This window comes from Antechinus flavipes, chromosome 3 (assembly GCF_016432865.1).
Source record: "Antechinus flavipes isolate AdamAnt ecotype Samford, QLD, Australia chromosome 3, AdamAnt_v2, whole genome shotgun sequence".
Classification (NCBI taxonomy): Eukaryota; Metazoa; Chordata; class Mammalia; order Dasyuromorphia; family Dasyuridae; genus Antechinus; species Antechinus flavipes.
The window spans coordinates 581,089,136-581,109,664 of NC_067400.1; the positions used below are offsets into that span (position 1 = coordinate 581,089,136).

General features: G+C 43.2%; 1 protein-coding gene across 1 annotated transcript; it reads left to right on the forward strand.

The window, feature by feature from the left end:
• Window positions 1-2,023: 2,023 nt before the first annotated feature.
• ID3 (inhibitor of DNA binding 3) lies at window positions 2,024-4,014 on the forward strand. The gene is made up of 3 exons (XM_051988271.1): window positions 2,024-2,412; window positions 2,959-3,031; window positions 3,434-4,014. The coding sequence occupies exons 1-2, from the start codon at window positions 2,113-2,115 to the stop codon at window positions 3,013-3,015; spliced, it is 357 nt and encodes a 118-aa protein (XP_051844231.1). The 5' UTR covers window positions 2,024-2,112; the 3' UTR covers window positions 3,016-3,031; window positions 3,434-4,014.
• Window positions 4,015-20,529: the final 16,515 nt, after the last annotated feature.

A 20,529-nucleotide genomic window follows, 5' to 3' on the forward strand; every position in this document is an offset into this window, starting at 1 on the left:
TTGCCAAAGAGGTTTGTATCAATGGGACTGGGTCCATTTTGAGAGTTAGTGGTCACAAGGAATCAAAATCTGATCTGGCTTCTAACTGTTGATTGATTCCTTCTGCCCCTTGGAATCCTAAGATTTTAGTTCTTGAATCTGAAAACCATCTAATCCAATGCCTTCAGATGGGGAAACTGAGGTTAACAAGTCTTACCTCTCAAAGAGATAATATTCCCTATACCCAGCATGTCCTCATTTAATTCCATTTTATCCTATTAAATCTGATAAACACATATTAAGGATCTATTACATATCCATGAGAATACAAAGACAAAAACCCCAAGACAACCTCACTTCTCACAGTTTATTTTTTTGGGGGGTAGGAAGAGGGGAAGAGATGGGGAAAATGGCATGTACAGATACATAAATACAGATACATAAATCATTATATAAAGTAATGATCTTCTCTTATTGAATCCCTGTCCATCTTGCAAAGCTCAATTCAAATGTCACCTCTTCCATCCCAAATCCTCCTGATCATACATCTCTGTCCTTGCTCATTATTGTTTGTATCTAGCCAATGCTTTTATATTGTAACATCATGCGTTATAGTTATCATGTTGTGCCTTATCCTCTCAACTAAGGGATAACTTTGTATCACATTAATGAAGCATTTATTAAGCCCCTCCTATACTGAGGCAGCTTGGTGACAGGAAGACCTATGTTCCCTGCTAGAGATTAAGCTGTGTGACCTACACAAATCATTTAAGCCTCTCACTGTCCCTATGCAATCCTCTAAAACTAAGTAAGGAACAGTTGAGGTTCTACTTGAAGGAGGAGGGACCAGGAGGGAGTCTTTACAAAGTAGCGTGTTCTTTTCCATATAGATGAAATCATAGATCTGGACCCAAGTAGTATATTGTAGACATTTAGTAATATTTTTGCGGTTATAGAATTGAGTTTCACAAATGGAGAAACTGAGGCCCAGAGAGGAAAGAGACTAGCCTCAGTTAGGAAAAGGCAGGACTAAAGAGCCCCAGCACTCTGGGCTAGAAAATGCTAGATTTATGGTCAAAGGATTTGGATTCAGATTCTGGTTCGACCCCTTTACTATCTATTGGATCTTGCAGCTATCACTTCGTCTTTGGGCCTCGATTTCCTTATCTGTTTAAAAAAAAAAAAAGAGGATGGAATTAGATGAATTCTCGTTGCTGTAACTACTCTACCAGTCCTACTTTCCCACCTCCTAGAGATCGCCTTTCCTTGTGGGAGTTCCCAAGTCCCCATCTCGTTTTTCTTTGCCCGCCACAAAAACCGTACCCCTTTCTTCAAACCGCTCCCCACTCCACATCCCTCCCCTCTGAGTGGCCAAATTAAGTCTGTTTTCTCCATTGTAACCTCAGCTCACCGCCATTCATTTTTTTTCCCTCTGGTCACAAGATAATTCCTGACGCCAGAAAGTCTGGAGGTCAGATGAACAACAAATTGAGGAACAAGGCGGCACTAATTCCTTACAAGATTCCCTTGAAAATCTTTTGCCTTTTTTTTTAAAAAAAAGTTTCCTCCTTGCTGTTTGGGGATTTATGACCTCCGACGGGCCTCCATCCGAACCGAGGTTGTGGGTGGGGGCTGGGTGGGGGAAACTAGACTCAAACTCCGGTCCCAGCAGTTTTTCCAGTGGCCTGGGAAGTAACCTAGAAAAGGGGCATTTTCCATGTAAATTATTGTAATTGAGTTTTTAAAGACCCAGGGGCCCGCCCCCCTCATTCTCGGAATCCGCGACTACACCGCATTCGGTGTCGAGCCAAGCCGAGCAAACCTGTTTTGCAATTAAACAGCTTGTAAAGGTTCCATCCAACTTTTCCCCCCAAGGCGGTCCGTGGGGGCTGAGCGGAGCCTGGGGCGGAGTGTCATTTGCATGAAGGGGCAGGGCAAAGCGAAGGATTCCCTAATAAGAGCGCATAGCGGGCGGGCAGGGGGTGTGGCTTGTGTAGTGGGTGTGGTCCTGGTCCGGGCTCCCCTATAAGACTGAAGGGCTGCAGGCTGGCGCGTAGCGTGGGTTTGCCCTGTTTGTACTTATTTCGATCTTCTTCTCCACCAGTTCTCTTCTTTCCTACCCGTCCGACCACTATGAAGGCTCTGAGCCCAGCCCGAGGCTGCTACGAAGCCGTGTGCTGTCTGTCGGAGCGCAGCCTTGCCATCGCGCGTGGCCGTGGGAAGAGTCCCGCGGCCGAGGAGCCGCTGAGCCTGCTTTATGATATGAATGACTGCTATTCGCGCCTGCGGGAGCTGGTCCCGGGCGTCCCGCGGGGCACGGAGCTCAGCCAGGTGGAGATCCTGCAGCGTGTCATCGACTACATCCTGGACCTGCAGGTGGTGCTGGCCGAGCCCGCCCCGGGGGCCCCCGACGGGCCCCATCTCGGCATCCAGGTGGGTGCTCTTTGGGGACGGCACCGACAGGAAGGGGTCGCGCGACCGATCCGCTTGAGAGAAGCCTGAGGGCTGAGAACCGGAGTTGAGGGGGTGTGGAGGAAAGGAGGATAAGGACTGAAACCCGGAGAGGGTTGTGGCCCCGGTGGTGTCTGAGACTTGGCTTCCCCACCCCACCCAGAAGGGGCCAAGACCCGCGGTAGAAAGGGTGGGGGCTGAGTTTGAGTGGCCTGGAATGGGGAAGGGGATGGGGGGGTAAACTTAAGAGTAGTAAGACCCAGACCGAGAGGATGAGTTCGGTTGAGTTGTGACAAGGCTGGGGTGGGGGACTGGAACCTCGAATGGGATGTGACCGCCTGGAGTGCGGTGGAGACCCGACATCATTAGCAATTAGTCGTGATGTGAGGGGGAAAAGGAACAGCCTCTGGACTCCGGAGCAAAGCCGGGCAGTAGGTGATTTTCTTGGGGAGGGGAGCGTTGGGCAGGAGAGAGACCGACGCCGCAATCGGAGGTTAACCTCAACTCTACCTTCTTTCTCCTAACCAGACAGCCGAACTGACGTCTGAACTCTACTCCAAAGACGAGAACAGTCTTTGCCATTGACCCCAGCCACCCCTAGGTAAGCATCTTCTCCCTCCCTCCCCGTCCCCGAAACCTCGCGCGGGTTTAGGTAGCGCCCTTATTCTGAACTCCCAGGGAACCTGTTATTTAAAGTTGCGGTGCTGAAATGGCCCACATTTCCCCGTTTCTAATTGCCCCCCAGCCCTAATTCTCACCACCACCACCACCACCCCCAGCCCAATCCCCGGGTCCGTCTTCTTCTGGGAGCCTGTGATTTGCAGCCAACCAGTGGAGCTGAGGGTGGGGAGAGAGGGGGGAACTCTAGGCACGGATTTCTTATCAGCTGGAGGGAACAAAGTTTCCTCCCTGGCGCCGACCAGTCTGCAGACCTGCCCCTGCCTGTGATCTGGGAGGAAACTGACCCGTCCCTGTATGTCTCCCTCCCCCTTCCCCCTTCCAGTTCTGTATGCAGGTGTTGTGATCCCGCTGGGACCCCGAGGATCAGGCTTTGACCAGAGCCCCAGGAATAGCCAGGTCCACACTGGCTCCAGCATCTGTTTTTACCACTGTCTCCGCCTCGCCTGGTTCAAGGCTGAAAGGAACTCTGAGCTGAGCCTCCAATTCCCGGGAGTTAGGAGAACTAAACTGTGGGGCTTCTGTAGAAGAAAAGACAAGACAGTTTTCGTACCGGTTTACGGTTTTTCCTCAAGTTTAAAAGGATTGGTTTGTTCAACAAGTTTTGTTTTGTTTTTTCGAAGGGACATTTCGTTATTTCCCTTCCCCACCCCCAACCAATTTTGTTGAGGCAGCTGGAGACTTTAGATTGTGGTGTCCCTGGAGGGGGGGGAGACCCTTCAGGAGAGAGACCTACTTGTTCCTGCCCCCTCCTCAAGACCTCACTGTGATTATGAACTCTATAATAGAGTATGTATAGCATATGTACCTTTGTGCAGGAAGGTGACTTTCTGTTTCATGCATTGTACTTTATAAACTTTTTATAAAAGTTAAAACTTTTTGCATAATAAAAGTGTTTTTTTTTAACTTTTTAGTGTATGTCTATGTTCTCCTAACTTCTTCCCAGCCCACAAAAATATCTTGGAAAACATCTTATTGTAAAAGGATCTAAGTGTCTCTTTGGCTTAGGAAAGGTAAATGAATGACTTCGAGGGAAGCTACCCCCCCCCCCCTCCCGGGGTTGATAGAATAGGACAATCTACTCTGCTAAGAAATCTGGCCTTGGCCAGCCAAGGGGTGGAGTGGGCCGTTGTTAGGCCAAAACCTTTCAAACACCAATTGCTTTTCCCTGAAGTTATCAGGACAAGAAGCACAAAATGATAAGAAGTGGAGCTCTTTGAGATAAGGTGCCTAACCTCGGAATTTTTGCTGGAGAAACTGGCCCTAGAGAACAGGGGAAGTGATTCATTTGAGGTCAGATAGACCTGGAATCCAAACCCGAGTCTCCCAATCTGTTCTCTATTTTTCACTGTACTGGGTTTCCTCGTCAAGGGTAACTTGATGGCCTGATTAGAGTATACTATTTGTTTTTGGAGAGGGACAAGATTCTCTCAGATGAGCAGATCCACTCACAGCTTCCTCCTCTATCACCTTTTCATAGGTACCCACCAGAACCTATTTCACAGATAAGTAAAGATTTTCCTTAGGAGCTTGGATAGAGCCAAGCTTAGATGGGGTTTAGATTGTTAATAAATCCCTCATTCGAGGTCTAGGAAGGTTATACTGCTGTTCTTAATCTGAAAAGGTGATGTTTATTTCCACTTGAAGTATATGTTAATCCCTGCTGTTTCTATCATTCCACCTGAGCCAGGGGAGCTAAACTAGCCTCAGCAGGGAGCTGGGATGACATTCACTGTAGAGGGACTACCTTTGCATCAGCTTTGGGGCCAGCAGGAACAGAATAGTGGATACGATTGATCTGAAAAGTTAGAAGAAACTTCATCATTTTCTAATCTGTAAAACGAGAAAGATTTAAGATCCCTCCCAGTTCTAACATTCTATATTAAGGATGCGAGATCGACTCATCCAGAGAGAACACTATGGAGACTGAATGTGGATTGAATCATAGCATTTTCACTTTTTTGTTTATTTTTTCTTTTTTGTGCTTTTTTTTCTCCTTTCTTTTTTTTTTTTTACACAACATGATGAATATGATTAAAAGGATTACACATATCTAACCTACATCAGATTGTTAGCTGTCTTAAAGAGGAGGGAGAAAAATTTTAAACCCAAAGTTTTACAAAAATGAATGTTGAAAACTATCTTTACATCTATTTGGAAAAATAAAATACTATTGAAAGATTTGTCACTAAAAAGCAAAAAAGGATGAGAGATTGAAAGATTGAAGTAACTTTAGAGATCCCATCCAATCTAAATCCTTTCATATTAAATATGAGGCCCAGAGAAAATAAGTGCCCAAAGTTACTCAGGTAGTAAGCATCCAAGGTTGGAAACCCAAATCCTCTGACTCCTGAATCTAACAATTTTCTCAGTATACTATGCCACATTTCAACATCATTCCAAGGTCTCTCCCAATTCTGGGATCCCATGTTCTAGGGTCCCACCCACATCTGACTTTCATTGTTCCAGGGCCCTCCCAACTCTTACAACGAATTTTCCAAGGGCCTCCCAATTTGGGCCTCCCAATTTTGGCATCCCGTGCAATTGGGGTTAAGTGACTTGTAGAGGGGCACACAGGTAGTAAATGTCTGAAGCCAAATTTGAATTCAGGTCTTCCTGATTTTAGAGCCAATGTTCTATCTATTGCACTATCCAGCTGCCCCTGGCAATGGACTCCTCACTGAATGTTCCAAAGGCTCTCCTACTTCTGGCATTCCATGTTCTAAGAGCTCTCCCAGCTCTGATTTTCAGTGATCCAAGGATCCTCCCAGCGTTGACAATTCTGTTTTAAGGATTTTCAAGGGCCATCTCAAATCTAAACATTAAATGTTCTGAAGGCTCTCCTGCTTCTGACATCCCATATTCTAAGGGCTCTCCCAGCTCTGAAAATCATTGTTTTAGGGTCCATTCCACCTTCAAAATCCTATTAAAAAGTAATACGATAAATACAAAGAGGTAAAAAGACAACTGTGGGTGTATGAGCAGCTTCCTAAAAGAAGTTTAGAAATAGGGGTTTCTAGTAGCTCAGAGCATCTCCTCTTCAAACTGTCCAGCCAGCATCTTTATAAAGAAGAAAAGGCAAATAATATTCTCTTCCAAATTATATAACAGGTAAGGCAATGGAAGACCAAAATGGTAAAGTTCCTAATCTAAAGTCATAGAGACTTTAGCAAAACTGGAACTAGAATCCAGGACTCATTGATTAAGTATCCATTGTCAAATTTTCAGTCATTCAACAAACATTTATTAAAGATACTTTTTTATTAATAAATTATTTTTATTCTTTGTTTTTCTTTTATATATATATATGTATATATATATATATATATTATCTATCTATATCTATATCTATCTATCTATCTAATTTGTGGGGGGAGGGGGCAGGCAACTGGAGTGTCCAGAGTCACACAGCTGGTAAGTGTTAAGTGTCTGAGACTGGGATTTGGATTCAAATCCTCTTGACTCCTGGGCCAGTGCTCTTCTGCACCATTTAACTGCCCCAATTACTAAATATTTTTAAAGCACTTTGGAAACCTTCCAGCTGTATAAATGCCGGCTCTTTTGTACCAGGCACTGGGAATGCCAAGTCAAAAATGAAACGATCTCTCCCTAAAAGAGATTATTTTTCTATCACTGGAAATAAGGTATAAACCTAGAAGTCAATGGTTTCAGGAGGCAAGAGGCACCAACAGCTGGGGAAATCAGAAAGGCTTTATAAATTTCTATACGTCTGATCATTATTAACTCAATTTGTCGATGCAGATACCGCTGGTACAGAAACTCCCTCTAACAATGCAGATCCAAGATTGTGACCTTTCTGTCATTTAAAGTTGCCTGCCACTCAGAGAAATTAAGTGATTTGTTCTTGGACATAGAGTTAATAAGAGGAAGGTCTTCCTGATTCCAAGGTTAGCATTGAATCCCTTATTTCACTATCTTCCATGGCCCCACAAAGTCCTATAAAGAGGCATAGAGCTGTGAATTATGCAGCAATTCCATCTCAAAAGAATCCTGATTTCACTTGGGCCAAAGGGCAGTAGAAAGCTTGGTGGTGGCTTGGGCAAGTCCCAGCTTATTGTCAGAGAAGAATGGCTCATAAGAAATGGACCAAAAGACCACGAAATGGAAGATTAAGAGCCCCAAGGGAAGGATTCCAGTGTGTTGGTATGAGTAGTTCCCCCACAGAGCAAAACACAGATTCTTTTCCTTCTGCCCCCTCCTTCCTTTCCTCTTCCTAGTCTTTCTCCATCGCCATTATCATCTTTACCATCTATCTCCTCCATGGTCTTTCACTGACTGCCCCCATTCACAACTCAAAAGCTTTCCCTCCTTGCCTCTTAGAATCTCTAGCTTCCTTCAAAACACAGTTTAGAAGCTACTTTCCCGATTCTTCCAACTGCTAGCGCCTCTCCCAAAGTTTGGTTTATATTGTGCAAGTGTATGAATAATAATAATGCCTGGGTGGTGGGTTGTTGCCCTTCATTCTCCAAGGGGGCCAAAATAACCCAAAAATTTCGGGGTCCAATTCCAACACAATTTGTCCATCTGGACATTTGGAATGGAAATGTCTCTAAATAACAATACCTAACTAACATTATATACTACCCACTATGTGCCAGACACTGGGATAAATGCTTTACAATCATTACCTCATTTGATCCTCACAACAATTCTTGGAGGTAAATACTATTTTTATAGAAGAGCTAGTTAATAGATGTAAAACACTTTATAAACCATAAAGTGATAGAGATATAATATGTACATATACATATACATATATGTACATATATATATATAATTTGTATATGTTTGTCTATGTATATAAAGTATAGTATGTATATTATACAGTATATATAGCCTTGGTATATATATATATATGGAGAGAGAGAAAGAGACAGAGAGATAGAGAGAGGGATAGAGACAGAGAGGAGAGAGACGAGAGAGTATTTTGAATGAGTGTGTATGTGTGTGTACATATAAAGACTATCTATTATTAGTCAGGAAGAGTCAGGAGTTCAATTTTAGCCTCAGACGTAATACAACACTATCCCCATGACCCTGAACAAGTGATTTAACCATCATTTGCCCCAGTTTCCTTACACACACACACACACACACACACACACACACAAGTATACATATGCACTATATTAGCTGTTACTACCTTAAAGTAATATTTATAAACACATCCATACATATATGTGTAGATGTAAATAAAAATTCTTTATATTACCTTTATTTATCCTTGCCACAATCCTATGAGCTAGGGGTTTTTAACAATCCCCATTTTACAGATATACTGGTTGAGGCATGTTAAGTAATTTGTCAGGGTTCTACAGCCTAGAAGGGTAGCATTTGAACTCGGGTTTTTATAACTCCAGAGTCAGCACCCTCCCCATCTAGCTGCTGGTTCTCACCCTTCTCAATCTCCTCCTTCTTTACAAATATCAAACTTCCTATGTGAAAGGGCCCATCAGCCACAAGTGTTGCTTCCCGCTGGTGAATCCCAGGACCAAGGAGGGGACCCTTTTCTCCCTCTTCCCTCCGGAGAAGGCTCCTGAAGAATCTCTCTCATTAGCTTCCCTGTGATTCCCAATACTCCTCTCAGAATCTGTCTTTGACCAGCTCTCTCACATCATCTGTCCCACACCTCCCTGCCCATCTTCACTCCTGTCAAATCTTTTCCAGATGCTGGACAAGGTTGCCTTCAGAGTGGGACTCGGCAGCCTGCTTTGCTTTGGGAGGTAGACAAGGGAGGGAGTCTGGAGCCAGCATCCCCTTCTAGCCTTTCCTCACAAAGGTCCCTGGAGCTCAGGGATTGAAGGGAAAAGAATAATAATGGTAATAGCTAGGGTTTCTGGAAGGTTTGAAGTGTTGCAAACTGCTTTCAATATGTTCCTTCATCTTCACATAACAACCTTGAGAGGAGGAAGCCGTGAAATTCAGGCACAGAGAAATTAAGAAAACTGTACCATATATTGTACATATATGCCAAGCCCATATATACTATATAATACACTATATTCTATATGCCTATATACACAGATACAAATGTGTGTATCTCTCTACCACTTTAAGGTTTATAAAATGCTTTACTTCTATTAATTAGCTCCATATAATGGCAACTACCTTCCAGGATTTTTGTGAAGATCAATAAATTAGTAATTGTAAAGCACTTAAGTATATGAGGCAAGTTTTGAACTAAAGTTTTCTCGACTGCCACATCCAATTCTCTTCCCATTATACTACCTAGCTTCCCAAAAGAAATGGCTTCCTCATATGTTCTTTTCCAATTTGCTCTTTTGGGGGTAATTTGGGTCTCATACCCAACCACAGGATAAGTGGGGGGACCTTGGACCCCTAAATCAAAGGTCCTGATTATCCAGCTTTAGAAATGTGACCTGAGGAAGCTTCAATCAATCAATTAATCAATTAATAAGCAGTTATTAAAGGGAAGCTAGGTTGTACAGTGGTTAGAGCACCAACCCTGGAATCATTAGGACTTATCTGATCTCAAACATTTACTAGTTATATGACCCCAGGCAAGTCACTTAACTCCAATTGCTTCCAAAAAGAAAAATAAGCGGTTATTAGGAACCTACTATGTTCTGGCTGAATACTGGCATTAATCTCCACAACCTTATCCCAGAATCACAAAATTGTGATTTGTGGGAGTGTGTTCAGAAGGCCATGCGGGAGGGAAACTTTGTTTATGGAGGGGTGCCATGTTAACAGGCCTTAGAGCGACCATGAAGGCCAGTATCTTCATCTTAGAGATGAAGTGAAATCTTTTGCCCAAGGTCACTCAGCTCTGGGATTGAAATCCAGATCTTTGAGATCAGGAGCCAGCTCTTTGTCCTGTCCAGCCCCTGATCTGCAGCTGTCCCTTTGGAAGCTGAACTCTCCGGCAGTGCATCCCAAGCATCCTGAGCCATCCCCTGGGTGAGAGAGAAAGAATCCCCCCTCCTGTCACTCCCACCACCACCTTGGAGATCTCTCCGACCTTCCAGGAGCACAGGGCCAGGTTGTACGGAAAAGGGGAAAAGTCTAATTTAAGGCAAAGCTGAAGAGGGTCTGAGATTATCCATCACCTCAGCAGGGGGCCTAGGTGTTTTGTTGGATGATGCTTGCTAGAGGTGTGGGGCTGGGGTGGGGGAAGACAGCCCCCGGATTTCTCCTGGCTCAGGGCCTAGGAGTGGAGGGTATGTACTCTCCAGGTGGGGCCTCCAGGGGGGCCTCAGAGTTGTGTTTATAATATGACATCATCCCTACTTGGCTCCTGGCACGAATTACTACGATATTTAATAACAAACAGACATCAAATCACCCCCCTTCTCTCCTTTTAGTCCTGATGAGATTTGCTGTGGTAAGAAAAGGTGAATGAGACAGTTAGGCTCAGAGAGTCTCTTCCCATCCTGACCATCTCATTCTTCTTCTTCCTCAGGTACCAACTCCTCCCTGAAGCTTTCCAAGACCTCCCTTCCCCTCCCCCTGTAGAAAATGATCTCAGTAATTCATTTTACCCCATCACATCCCACGCTTTATCACATAGATTTGGAACCCCTGGTTTTTAACTGTAGGCTTCTCAAAGGTTGGAAATGGCTTTTTATCTCCGCCTTTATCCCTGTTGTGAAGCATAGTGTACGTAATAGTTACTTAATAAATGTTTGCTGAACTTGGTTGAATGTGTCCCAAATTCCTTCATGAACAGACAGAATTTCAGAGTAATCTTTTCCTCCAGAAGCTGCCTCTCTTCTAGTCCTCCCAATATACAACCTCACTTTTCCTGGACTCTTTACTTTTTCTAACATTCCTCTGATTTAATTAGTTGTCAAGTTTTGTCAATCCACACAATTGGATTGACAGATATATTTTTATATTATATTTATATATTGTATTTATATTATATATTTTTATATATTAATTTATATTTCTAGATATATGTGTGTGTATTTACATATATGTAAAACCATATTATCCATATTTCTATTATCAGTTCTTTCTCTGAAGGTAAAGTGTATCTTTAATACATCCTTTGTAGTTTATTTGGATATTTATAATACTTGGAATAACTTACGAATTCACAGTTAATCTTTGAAGAATTTTCTATTGCTATATACAGTGTTCTCTTGGTTCTCATTTCACTCTTAATTATTTCATATAAGTCTTTTCTAAAATCAATCAGCTTATCATTTCTGACAGCATAGTAGTATTCCATCACAATAATATACCACAATTTGTGCAGCCATTTCTCAATTGATGGATATCCCCTCAATTTCTATGTCTTTGCCATTACAAAGAATTACTATAAATATTTTAGAATACATAGGTTCTTTTCCTCCCTTCCTCTTGGGAAACAGACCTAATAGTGGGATAGCTGGTCAAAGGATAAACACAATTTTATATCTCTTTGGGCATAATTCCAAATTTCTCTCCAAAATGATTGGATCAGTTGACAATTCCACTAACAATATATTAATGTCCCAATTTTTCCCCATTCCTTCCAACATTTGCCATTTTCTCCTATCATTTTAGTCAATCTGATAGATAGGAAAGGTCATCTCAAAGTTGTTTTAATTTGCATTTCTCTAATCAATACTGGTTTAGTATATTTTAAATATCACTCTATATAGCTTTGATTTCTTTTCCTCAAAATTGCCTGTTGGAAATCTTGGCCATTTATTACAGAATGATGTTCCTGCAGCACAACTCTGATCCATTTTCTCCCCCTGTTAAGGAACATCAGGGGCCTCTTATTGCTTTGTTTGACATTGAGGGCCACCCTTCATTTTGGCTCTTACTCTCTCTGGCCTTCTTAGGTCTCTTTCTACCTCATACCATACCCATTTGAGTCACACTGTCCTGCCTACTGCTCTAGTTCAGCTCAAAATGTTCCATCTAGACTTTGTACAGACATCAAGGCTCTCCCATCTCTCCCACAACTTTTCCATTTAGCATCCCTAGCTTCTTTCAAGGTTCAAGTCAGGAGCTATTGGCTATGCCCTTCCTGATGGTCTGATTGGTCAAATCCCTCCCTGAGTTACTTTGCATGTATTTTGCATGAATTTACTTACCTGGGTACATGTTCACACTCCCCCTTCCTCCTTTCCAGTACAAGATCAGCTCCTAAAAATCAGCCTTTGCTTTTGGTTTTGTCTTTTTGTCCCTGAACTTTAGCACAGTGTCTGGCACCTACTTTGTTGTTGTTCAATTGTTTGGGTATCGCCTAACACTTGGTGACCCAATTTGGAGTTTTCTTGGCAAGAAATGATTTGCCATTTCCTTCTCCACTGGCAACTACAAGGAACTTGAAAAATTCTTGCTGAATGAATGAATGAATGAATGAACTTGGAAGCAATTCAGTGGCAATCGGGTTCAACCTCTACCTGAAGAATAATCATCACTAAAAACACCAATGAATGGTAATCCTGCTTTTATGAAGATCTCAGTCAGTCAACAAATATTTATTTAGGGCCTACTGTGTGCTAGGCATTGTGCTAAATGATGAGGATATACAAAAAAAGGAAGTCTCCATCCTCAAAAAGGGATAGGATGGAACACTGGACCTGGAATTCAAATCCAACCTCAGATACTTACTAGCTATGTGATATTGAGAAAGTCACTTTACCCTGTTTGCCTCAATTTCCGAATCTGCAAAATGACCTGGAGAAGGAAAAGGCCAACCATTCCAATATTTCTGCCAAGAAAACCCCAAAAGATTTAGACAGGATTGAACAAGAAAAGTACAAAGAGCTCACAACATGCAAACAACTATTTCCAAATAAGCTATAGAGAGCATAAATAGGGGATAACTCACAAAAGGAAGGCATTAGGATTAAAAGAAATTAAGAAAGACTTCTTCTACAAGGTAAAATTTTAGCTGGGACTTGAAGAGGGCCAGGCAAATGTGAAGGTGGAGATGAGAGAAGGTATTCCAAGCATGGGGAAAAGCCAGGGAAATGTCCAGAGTTGAGAGATGGCATGGGGCAAACAAAAAGTTGGTGACCCCAGATCAAAGAGTATTGGGAGGTAGGTAAGGTATAAGAGAGCCAGAAAAGTTAAGGAGGGGAGGTGCTAAGTTATGAAGGACTTCAAATGCTAAATAGAGGATTCAATATTTGATCCTGGGGGTAATAGGGAGCCACTGGAGTTTATTGAGCAAGGGGTGACATGGTCACAGCTGAGCTTTAGGAAAATCACTTGAATGGTTGAGTGGAGGATGGACTAGTGGGAGGGACTTGTGATGAGCAGCCCCATCAGCAAGTTATTGCAACAGTCCAAGTGGGACAGGATGATAGACTTGCACCAAGATGGCAGTAGGATGAGAAGAGAGAAAGTGATATAGTCTAGACATGTTACAAAGGTAAGAAGGGAAGTGTTCCATTTCCTGATAGCCCAATATTTTTATCGGGCAAGTTCATTGCTTAGCAAGATTTTGGTGACATTAATAGAACTCAGAGTAAAAGGTGCTAGAGCCAGAAGCATCCTTGAAGATGATCGAATCTCTCTCTCTCTCTCTCTCTCTCTCTCTCTCTCTCTCTCTCTCTCTCTCTCTCTCTCTCTCTCTTTTTTTTTTTTTTTGCCTCTTTGTAACTTTTCTGCACTCAAATGCAATCAGTTTCACACCTCTTCCAGCTGGCAACCTATCCCTTTCCAGCCTCTCATCCCACCCCATTTTTCTTCTTCAAGTTAAAGACATCCAGGTCTTTCGATTGATGTTATGATGAACTTGATTGCTCTCTTCTAGACCTCCTCCAGTTTCTCAAGATCTTTCCTGAAATGTAGTGCACAGAACTGAGCACAATACCATAGATGCTGTCGTCTGCTCAGGGTAGAGTCTGGAGGGGACTTTCTGTGTGTCTTAATGTAGCCCAAGGTCACATCACCTTTTCTAGCTGCCATATCATATTCAATGTTGACTCATACTCAATTTTCCTTTACTAAAACTCCTAGCCTTTTTCTGGCAAATCCAAAAAGCCAGCATTTATTGAGCATTAGAACACAAATTACTTAGGCTGGCACTGGTAACTTTCATCACCTGTCATCTACCTCTCCAGGTACACAGACATTCTTGTTCCTCTTTATACAGTATGTTCCAGCCACAATGACCTCCTTGCTGTTCCCAGAAATGTTCCACTCCACTTCTCTGTCTTCAGCACATTCTGTGTTCTGTTTGGAATACACTCTTTTCTCAATTCCTGCTCCCTAGCTTTCCAGGCTCAATTTAGTGAGCCCCCTCCTCCCCCCCCACCACCACCAAACCTTTCCTGAAAGATCTAATAGTTAATTCTCCCTCCTACTTCAAATTACCTCATCCAATCAAGCAATCAACATTAAGTGCTTATTATGTGCCAGGCACTGTGCTGAACTCTGGGGATACAGAAAAAGGCAAAAAAAAAAAAAAGTCCCTGCCCTCAAGGAGCTTACCTTCTAACAAGGACCATCATTACTAATTAGCTATACCACCAAATTTCCCATTGGTCAGCTAGGTAGCCTTTGCTTAACCATAGACCTTCCCATTGGTCAGCTAGGTGGCCCAGTGGACCTGAAGTCAGGGAAACAAATCTTTTTGAGTTCAAGTCCAGCATCAGACACTTAATAGCTCTGTAACCCTGGGCAAGTCACTTAACCCAGTTTGCCTCCATTTCCCCATCTGTAAAATAAGCTGGTCTTGAAAGAAAATGGCAAACCATTCCAGTATATCTTCTAAGAAATCCTAAATGGGATCACAAAAAGGGAGACACAACAAAGAGTCCCCATAGATTATTAATTCTCTGAGACCAAGCACTGTCTTTCTTAATAAGTCCTGCCTGGAGGATTGAATGAATGTATGGATTACGGCACATAAAGAAGAGAAGTGGAGAGGGGGAATACATAGAATTTAGAGTGGTAAAAGACTATCTAAATCCACAAATCTCTCAGATTTCGAAACTAAACCTGGGAGAAATGAAAGGATTTGCCCAAAGTTACACAGCTAATAAGGAGCACATGCAGGACCCAAGGTTAGGTCTTTAAGGTTCTAAACTCAGAGCTATTTCCACTACAGTCATCTGACATGGGGTGATTAGAAGGGGTTAGGAAGGGGGCAGGGGTCTGGCAAAAATGGAAAGTAGGCTGAATTTCTTCCACCCTTTTTCCTTCTCCGCCTAAGGACAGACAGAGGTCGAGCCTCAGACACATTTATTTATTCAGGAAGGTGTTAGAGATTTACTCATCCTAGGAGGATCTGCATCTTAATAGAAGGCCCAGGGAGAAGGGAGCAGCAACGCTTAACTCTAGTGGAATAACTGATTCATGAAAGAATTGCAGCTCTTGTGACATGCCCTTGGAGAGATTGGCCAAATGGATAATGAAGTGCCACTTCTGGGGTCGAGAGCCTGGGGACAGGAAATAGCAAAGAGAGTACTGGAATAGGGACCTGAAAACCTGGATTTGGAGTCAGGCTATATGATGAACAAATCTCTTCTTCTTGGTGACTCCATTTCCTCTTCTGAAAAATGAAAGATTGGACCAGGGGTCCTTCTCCTTTTTTGTGTCACGGACTCAACTCGTTCTCAAAAACAAATCATAATTGAAGCAAATACTAAGATTAGAAATAAGTAAAAATCAATATTTTGGGCCCCCCCCCAAGCCATGGTCATGGATCCCCTTGAAATTCCTTTTCCTCTTTTAAATGGTTCCAATCATCCTCCACATTCAATCAATCTTTATTACTTTATTAAGCAACTTATGATATCAGAAAAATAAAACTCTTATAGTTCTCTTTATAACAAATATTAGTGCTTTGGCCCTCTTCAATTAAAGGCCCCTTATCATAAAAACACAGTTTTTAAACTTTACTCAAATTGAATTTATAATCCCTATGGCTTCCTTACATATACATAACCAAAAAAGTTCAGTAAAAGTAACAAATTCGAAACTATATCGATAGTCTTATCATTCTTAGTTTGTAGTTTATAGAAATGGCACACGGTTACTTGGCTTATTAGTTACAGTGTACCATGCAATAAAATACAAAATACATGCTTGGTGAACATTCGTTCCTATCTACATGGCAGCTAAAGATTAGGCTTCAGCTAATCAGTCTTTAGAATGATCTTTGGAACTAGAAGGCACCTTGGAGACCCTCTGAGCAGACCCTCAGAGGAGGAAACCGAAGCCCAGTAAGTAAAGTGACTTGTCATAGGGATAGTAAATAGCAGAGCTGATACCAAACCTAGATAGATGGATGATAGAAGAGAGAGGGAGAGGGAGGGAGAGAGAGAGAGAGAGAGAGAGAGAGAGAGAGAGAGAGAGAGAGAGAGAGAGAGAGAGAGAGAGAGAGAGAGAGAGAGAGAGAGAGAGAGACTAGCTGTTTAGGCTAGTTAGGCTGGTTAATGTCTCTGAGACTCAGTTTGCTTATCTGTAAAGTGGTGATAATGATGCTTTTTTGAACACAGGCTCACAGATTCTGAGGGGAAGGGGCCTTCTAGGCTGAGACCAGCCTTCTCATTTCACAGAAGAGGCGGCAGAAGCCCACAGAAATGAGTCGACTTGTCCGGAATCTCGGGACTAAGCAGGGATCCAAATGCGCCTTGGAGTCAGAAAAACGCGGAGTACAAAAGCACCGTTCCGTCACCCGGACCTCACGGGGTGGTTATGAGGGCAAGGCTTAAAGCTTCGAGAAATGTGCGCTGTTATAATTAATAACGATGATGAAGACACAGGCCGGTGGCTCGGGGTACCCAGAGTTCAGCTTGCCTCGCTGTCCAAGCCTGGGGCGATTAGCCTTGCCCCCCCTCACACGGAGCCCAGATTGGCCGGGCTCAGTCCTCCCCCCCCCCCCCCGCGGCCCCCTCCCTCCCGCAGACGCTGTGTGTGTCTGTGCTGGGCACGGCTGGCCGGGGAGCCGCTCACAGGTGTTTGCTGGCGCCCTGATGTCTGAGCTCGGGCCTCCCTCCCTCCGCCTCCCCCTCCCCTCCGCTGCCTGGTCCCGGAGCTTCCCGGCACCCGCCTACCCTCTGCAGACAGCCCCAGCTTCCTTCCCCAGATCTGCCAGCCCGCCCCCCGCCCCCGAACAGGGCAAAAGAGGCAGCTGCCCACAGCTGGCCAGGGGCCCACAAAGAGGGTGGGAGTGGGGTGGGGGCCGGAATAAGGTTCAGACAGCTGGGAGGGGCTTGGACGGGGGAGCTTGGGGTCATTGGGTGACCCTAGGCAGGTTGGACCCTCAGTTTCCCTCTCTGTAAAGCGAGGACATTGATGATTTCTAACTCGCCCCCCTCCCCAACGCAGCTTTGATGTGTTATGCTTTATCGGAAATAGCCAAGTGCAGCAATAGATTCGGTGCCAGACCGGGAGTCGGGATCATCCAATCTGGGCTCATACCTAGCTGTGTGAGCCTCGGCCAGTCACTTGACCCAGTCTGCCTCAGTTTCCTCATCTGTAAAATGGACTGGAGACTGAAATGGCAAGCCACTCCAGTATCTCTGCCAAGAAAACCCCAAATCGGGTCATGAAGAGTGGGAGACAAGTGAACAACAACATTCTGTGTTCTAAACTCCCTTCCGTCCTGACATTCTGCCTTCTTATGATCTCTTGGAACTCTGACATCCTACGTCCTGATACTGTTTTCTAAGGTCTCTTTTTGTTTCACTGCTGAGTAGTGCGGTGGATAGAGCCCTGGGTCTGAGTCAGGAAGAGCTGAATTCAAATGTGGTCTCCTCAGATATTAACTAGTTGTATGATCCTAGGCAAGACATAGCCTCTGTTTGCTTCAGTTCCTCCTCTGTAAAATAGGGATAATAATAGCACCTACTTCAAAAAGTTGTAAAGATCAAATGAGATTTTTGAAAAGCACTTAGAAGAGTCTGATACATGGTAATTACTTAATAAATGCCTATTCTCTTCTGGCACTAATGTTCTTAATTCTGGGTTCTTACTGTTCTAAAATTCTATATTCTAAAATCCCTTCTTACCTTGACATTCTGTGTTATAAAGATTCTCCCTGTCCTGACATTCTGTGTTCTAAGGACATTTCCAGCTCTGACATCCTGTGTTCTAAATTTCCTCTCAGCTCTAACATTCTCTGTTCTAAGGACTCTGACATCCTAATACTAAGTTCCCTCCCAGATCTGACATCCTGTGTTCTAAGCTCCCTCCCAGTTCTGATACCCTGGGTTCTAAGGGCCCTCCCAGCTCTGACACCCTGGGTTGGGCCTTCCCATTTCTGACATCCTGGGTTCTAAGGGCCCTCCCAGCTGTGACAACCTATGTTTTAAATTTTCTTTTCAGCCCTGACATACTATGTTCTAACATCCTTTTCAGTCCTTATTGTCAATGTTCTAAGGCTATGGTTCTCAAACCTTTGTTCTCAGTATCTTTATATTATTAAAAATTATGAGGAACTAGCCAAAGAGTTTTTGATTATGTGGATTGTATTTAGAGATATTTAACTTATTAGAAATAAAAATATTTTTGAATTTGTAGATCCTCTGAAAGGGTTTCAGAGACCCCTGGGATTCTTTGCACCACACTTTAGGAACCATTGTTCTTAAGTACCTTACAGCTGGAATATCCTTGATTTCCTGATCTAGAAGACTTTTACTTGTCAAATCATAGAGTGCTATGCAAATGTTAGCCACCCATAGTTCCTCCTAATCTCCTTCCACTTCTCCTTTAGAAAAGCTTAGTAAGTAGAACCTTCTCTATCCCAGTCCCAGGCCACAATGGGATTTCTCAGTTCCTCTGTTTCCACTTCATTCATCATATGATTTCTGTGATGAAGATACTTGATGTAATTTAGGGACCAAAAGATTTCCAAGCTGGGTCTGAAGCAGAGAGGGGTAAACTGGGGCCCATTGGGCTAGCTCCCTTGGAGGGGCTGCAGATCAAAGCACCAGCTGTATCACAGGCTGGTTGTATGAGTCTGGGGCAGGGTTAACCCAGGCAAGCCAATTCCTAGCCCTTGAAGGGCCCTCCCCTGCGCAGCTGGGACCAGTGCAGCTGTGAATCCTTCGAGCCAAGGAGGAATTCCTTGTAATCACAGGCCTCAGCATGGGCACCGGCACAGCTGGCAGAGCTGAGGGCATGGGGGAGGGAGGCTCCTGTCTGCACTGAAGCAGGAAGGTGGTCCCAAGGAAGATGATCCCAAATCCCTAAGGAGCCTTTGTTCCCTCATGAATATGGAGTCAATTTGTGGAGAAGGCCTGGAAAGACCCCATTACTGAAAATATGAGGGTGGGCATGGATAAGAGCCCTTCTGAAGTAAAAAGTCCAGCCTCTTTGGTGGCCAGGGTGAGGTCCCTAAGGCTTAGGAAATCATGGAATCACAGATTCATGAGATTTTAAACTGCAAGGGATGACATATTGGAAATTTTAGGAGCAATGTATTATGGTAGAAAGGGTCTTATTTGGAGCCTGGAAGATCCTGCAGAATCAATTCAATACTTGAATGACTCCAGGAAAGCCTCTTAACCTTAATGAGCTATGATTTCCTCCATCTGTAAAAGAGGGGTAATAGGATCTATTTCCCAGGTTGTCATGGTGCGGGCAGGAATCAAGTGGGAAAAATGCAGATCTTTAAGTGCTATGACAATATGGCCCATCCCATCGACTGGGAAACAGCTAAACAATCTGACATCGATGGATGTAATAAAATGTGACTGAACCATAATAAGGGACAGTGAAGAGAAGAATTCAGAAAATACATGGGAAGATTTATACAAACCACTGTAGCAGGATCAAAAAAACATTGTATACAAAGACTACTATGTGAACAAATGATACAAAATTGACTAAACTTGGGTCAAGGAAGGGGTGTAGAATAGAGCTATAATAATAGCCAAACCATAAAGTGTTTCTTCTGTGCAGATACTGTGCTAAGCACTTTATATCCTCACAATAACCCTTTGGGAGTAGGTACCATTTTGATCCCCATTTTACAGAGAAGGAAACTGAGGCAACAGCATTTAAGAGATTTACACAGGATCACATAGCTAGTAAGTAACTAAGATTGAATTTCAACTCAGCTCTTCCTGACCAAACCAGAGCATTCTATCCACTGTGTCAACTAGTTTCCCTTCTTTCTTTGCAAAGAGGGCAGGAGTTATGGAATATTTTATGTACTATTAAATATTATTTATGTGTTGAATAGAGGACCCATCTTCCCCATAATACATGCTGATTATGTATGTATCATACGTACATAATGATGTATAACTATGTCCCCAAATAATACAAATGTCCCCTGGACAAATGTTCCCAAGACAATTCTCCAAGATTCTCAGAACCCTTTGAAAAGCAGGTGATCTCTGAGCTACACTGGTAGAGGGAGTTTCTTTCTGGGAACTCCCTATAGTGATGAAATTGCAGGTTAAAAAAAAATCCATTAAATACTATTTAAAATTGTGAGCTATTATTCTCATGTACTTGTACTCACAGAGT

What these genes read in the sequence shown, in the direction of transcription:
- ID3 (XM_051988271.1), top strand. Translation starts at nt 2,113, where the DNA reads ATGAAGGCTCTGAGCCCAGCCCGAGGCTGCTACGAAGCCGTGTGCTGT. An exon ending in GGCCCCATCTCGGCATCCAG is followed by an intron (nt 2,413 to 2,958) that starts GTGGGTGCTCTT and finishes TCTCCTAACCAG; the next exon opens with ACAGCCGAACTGACGTCTGA.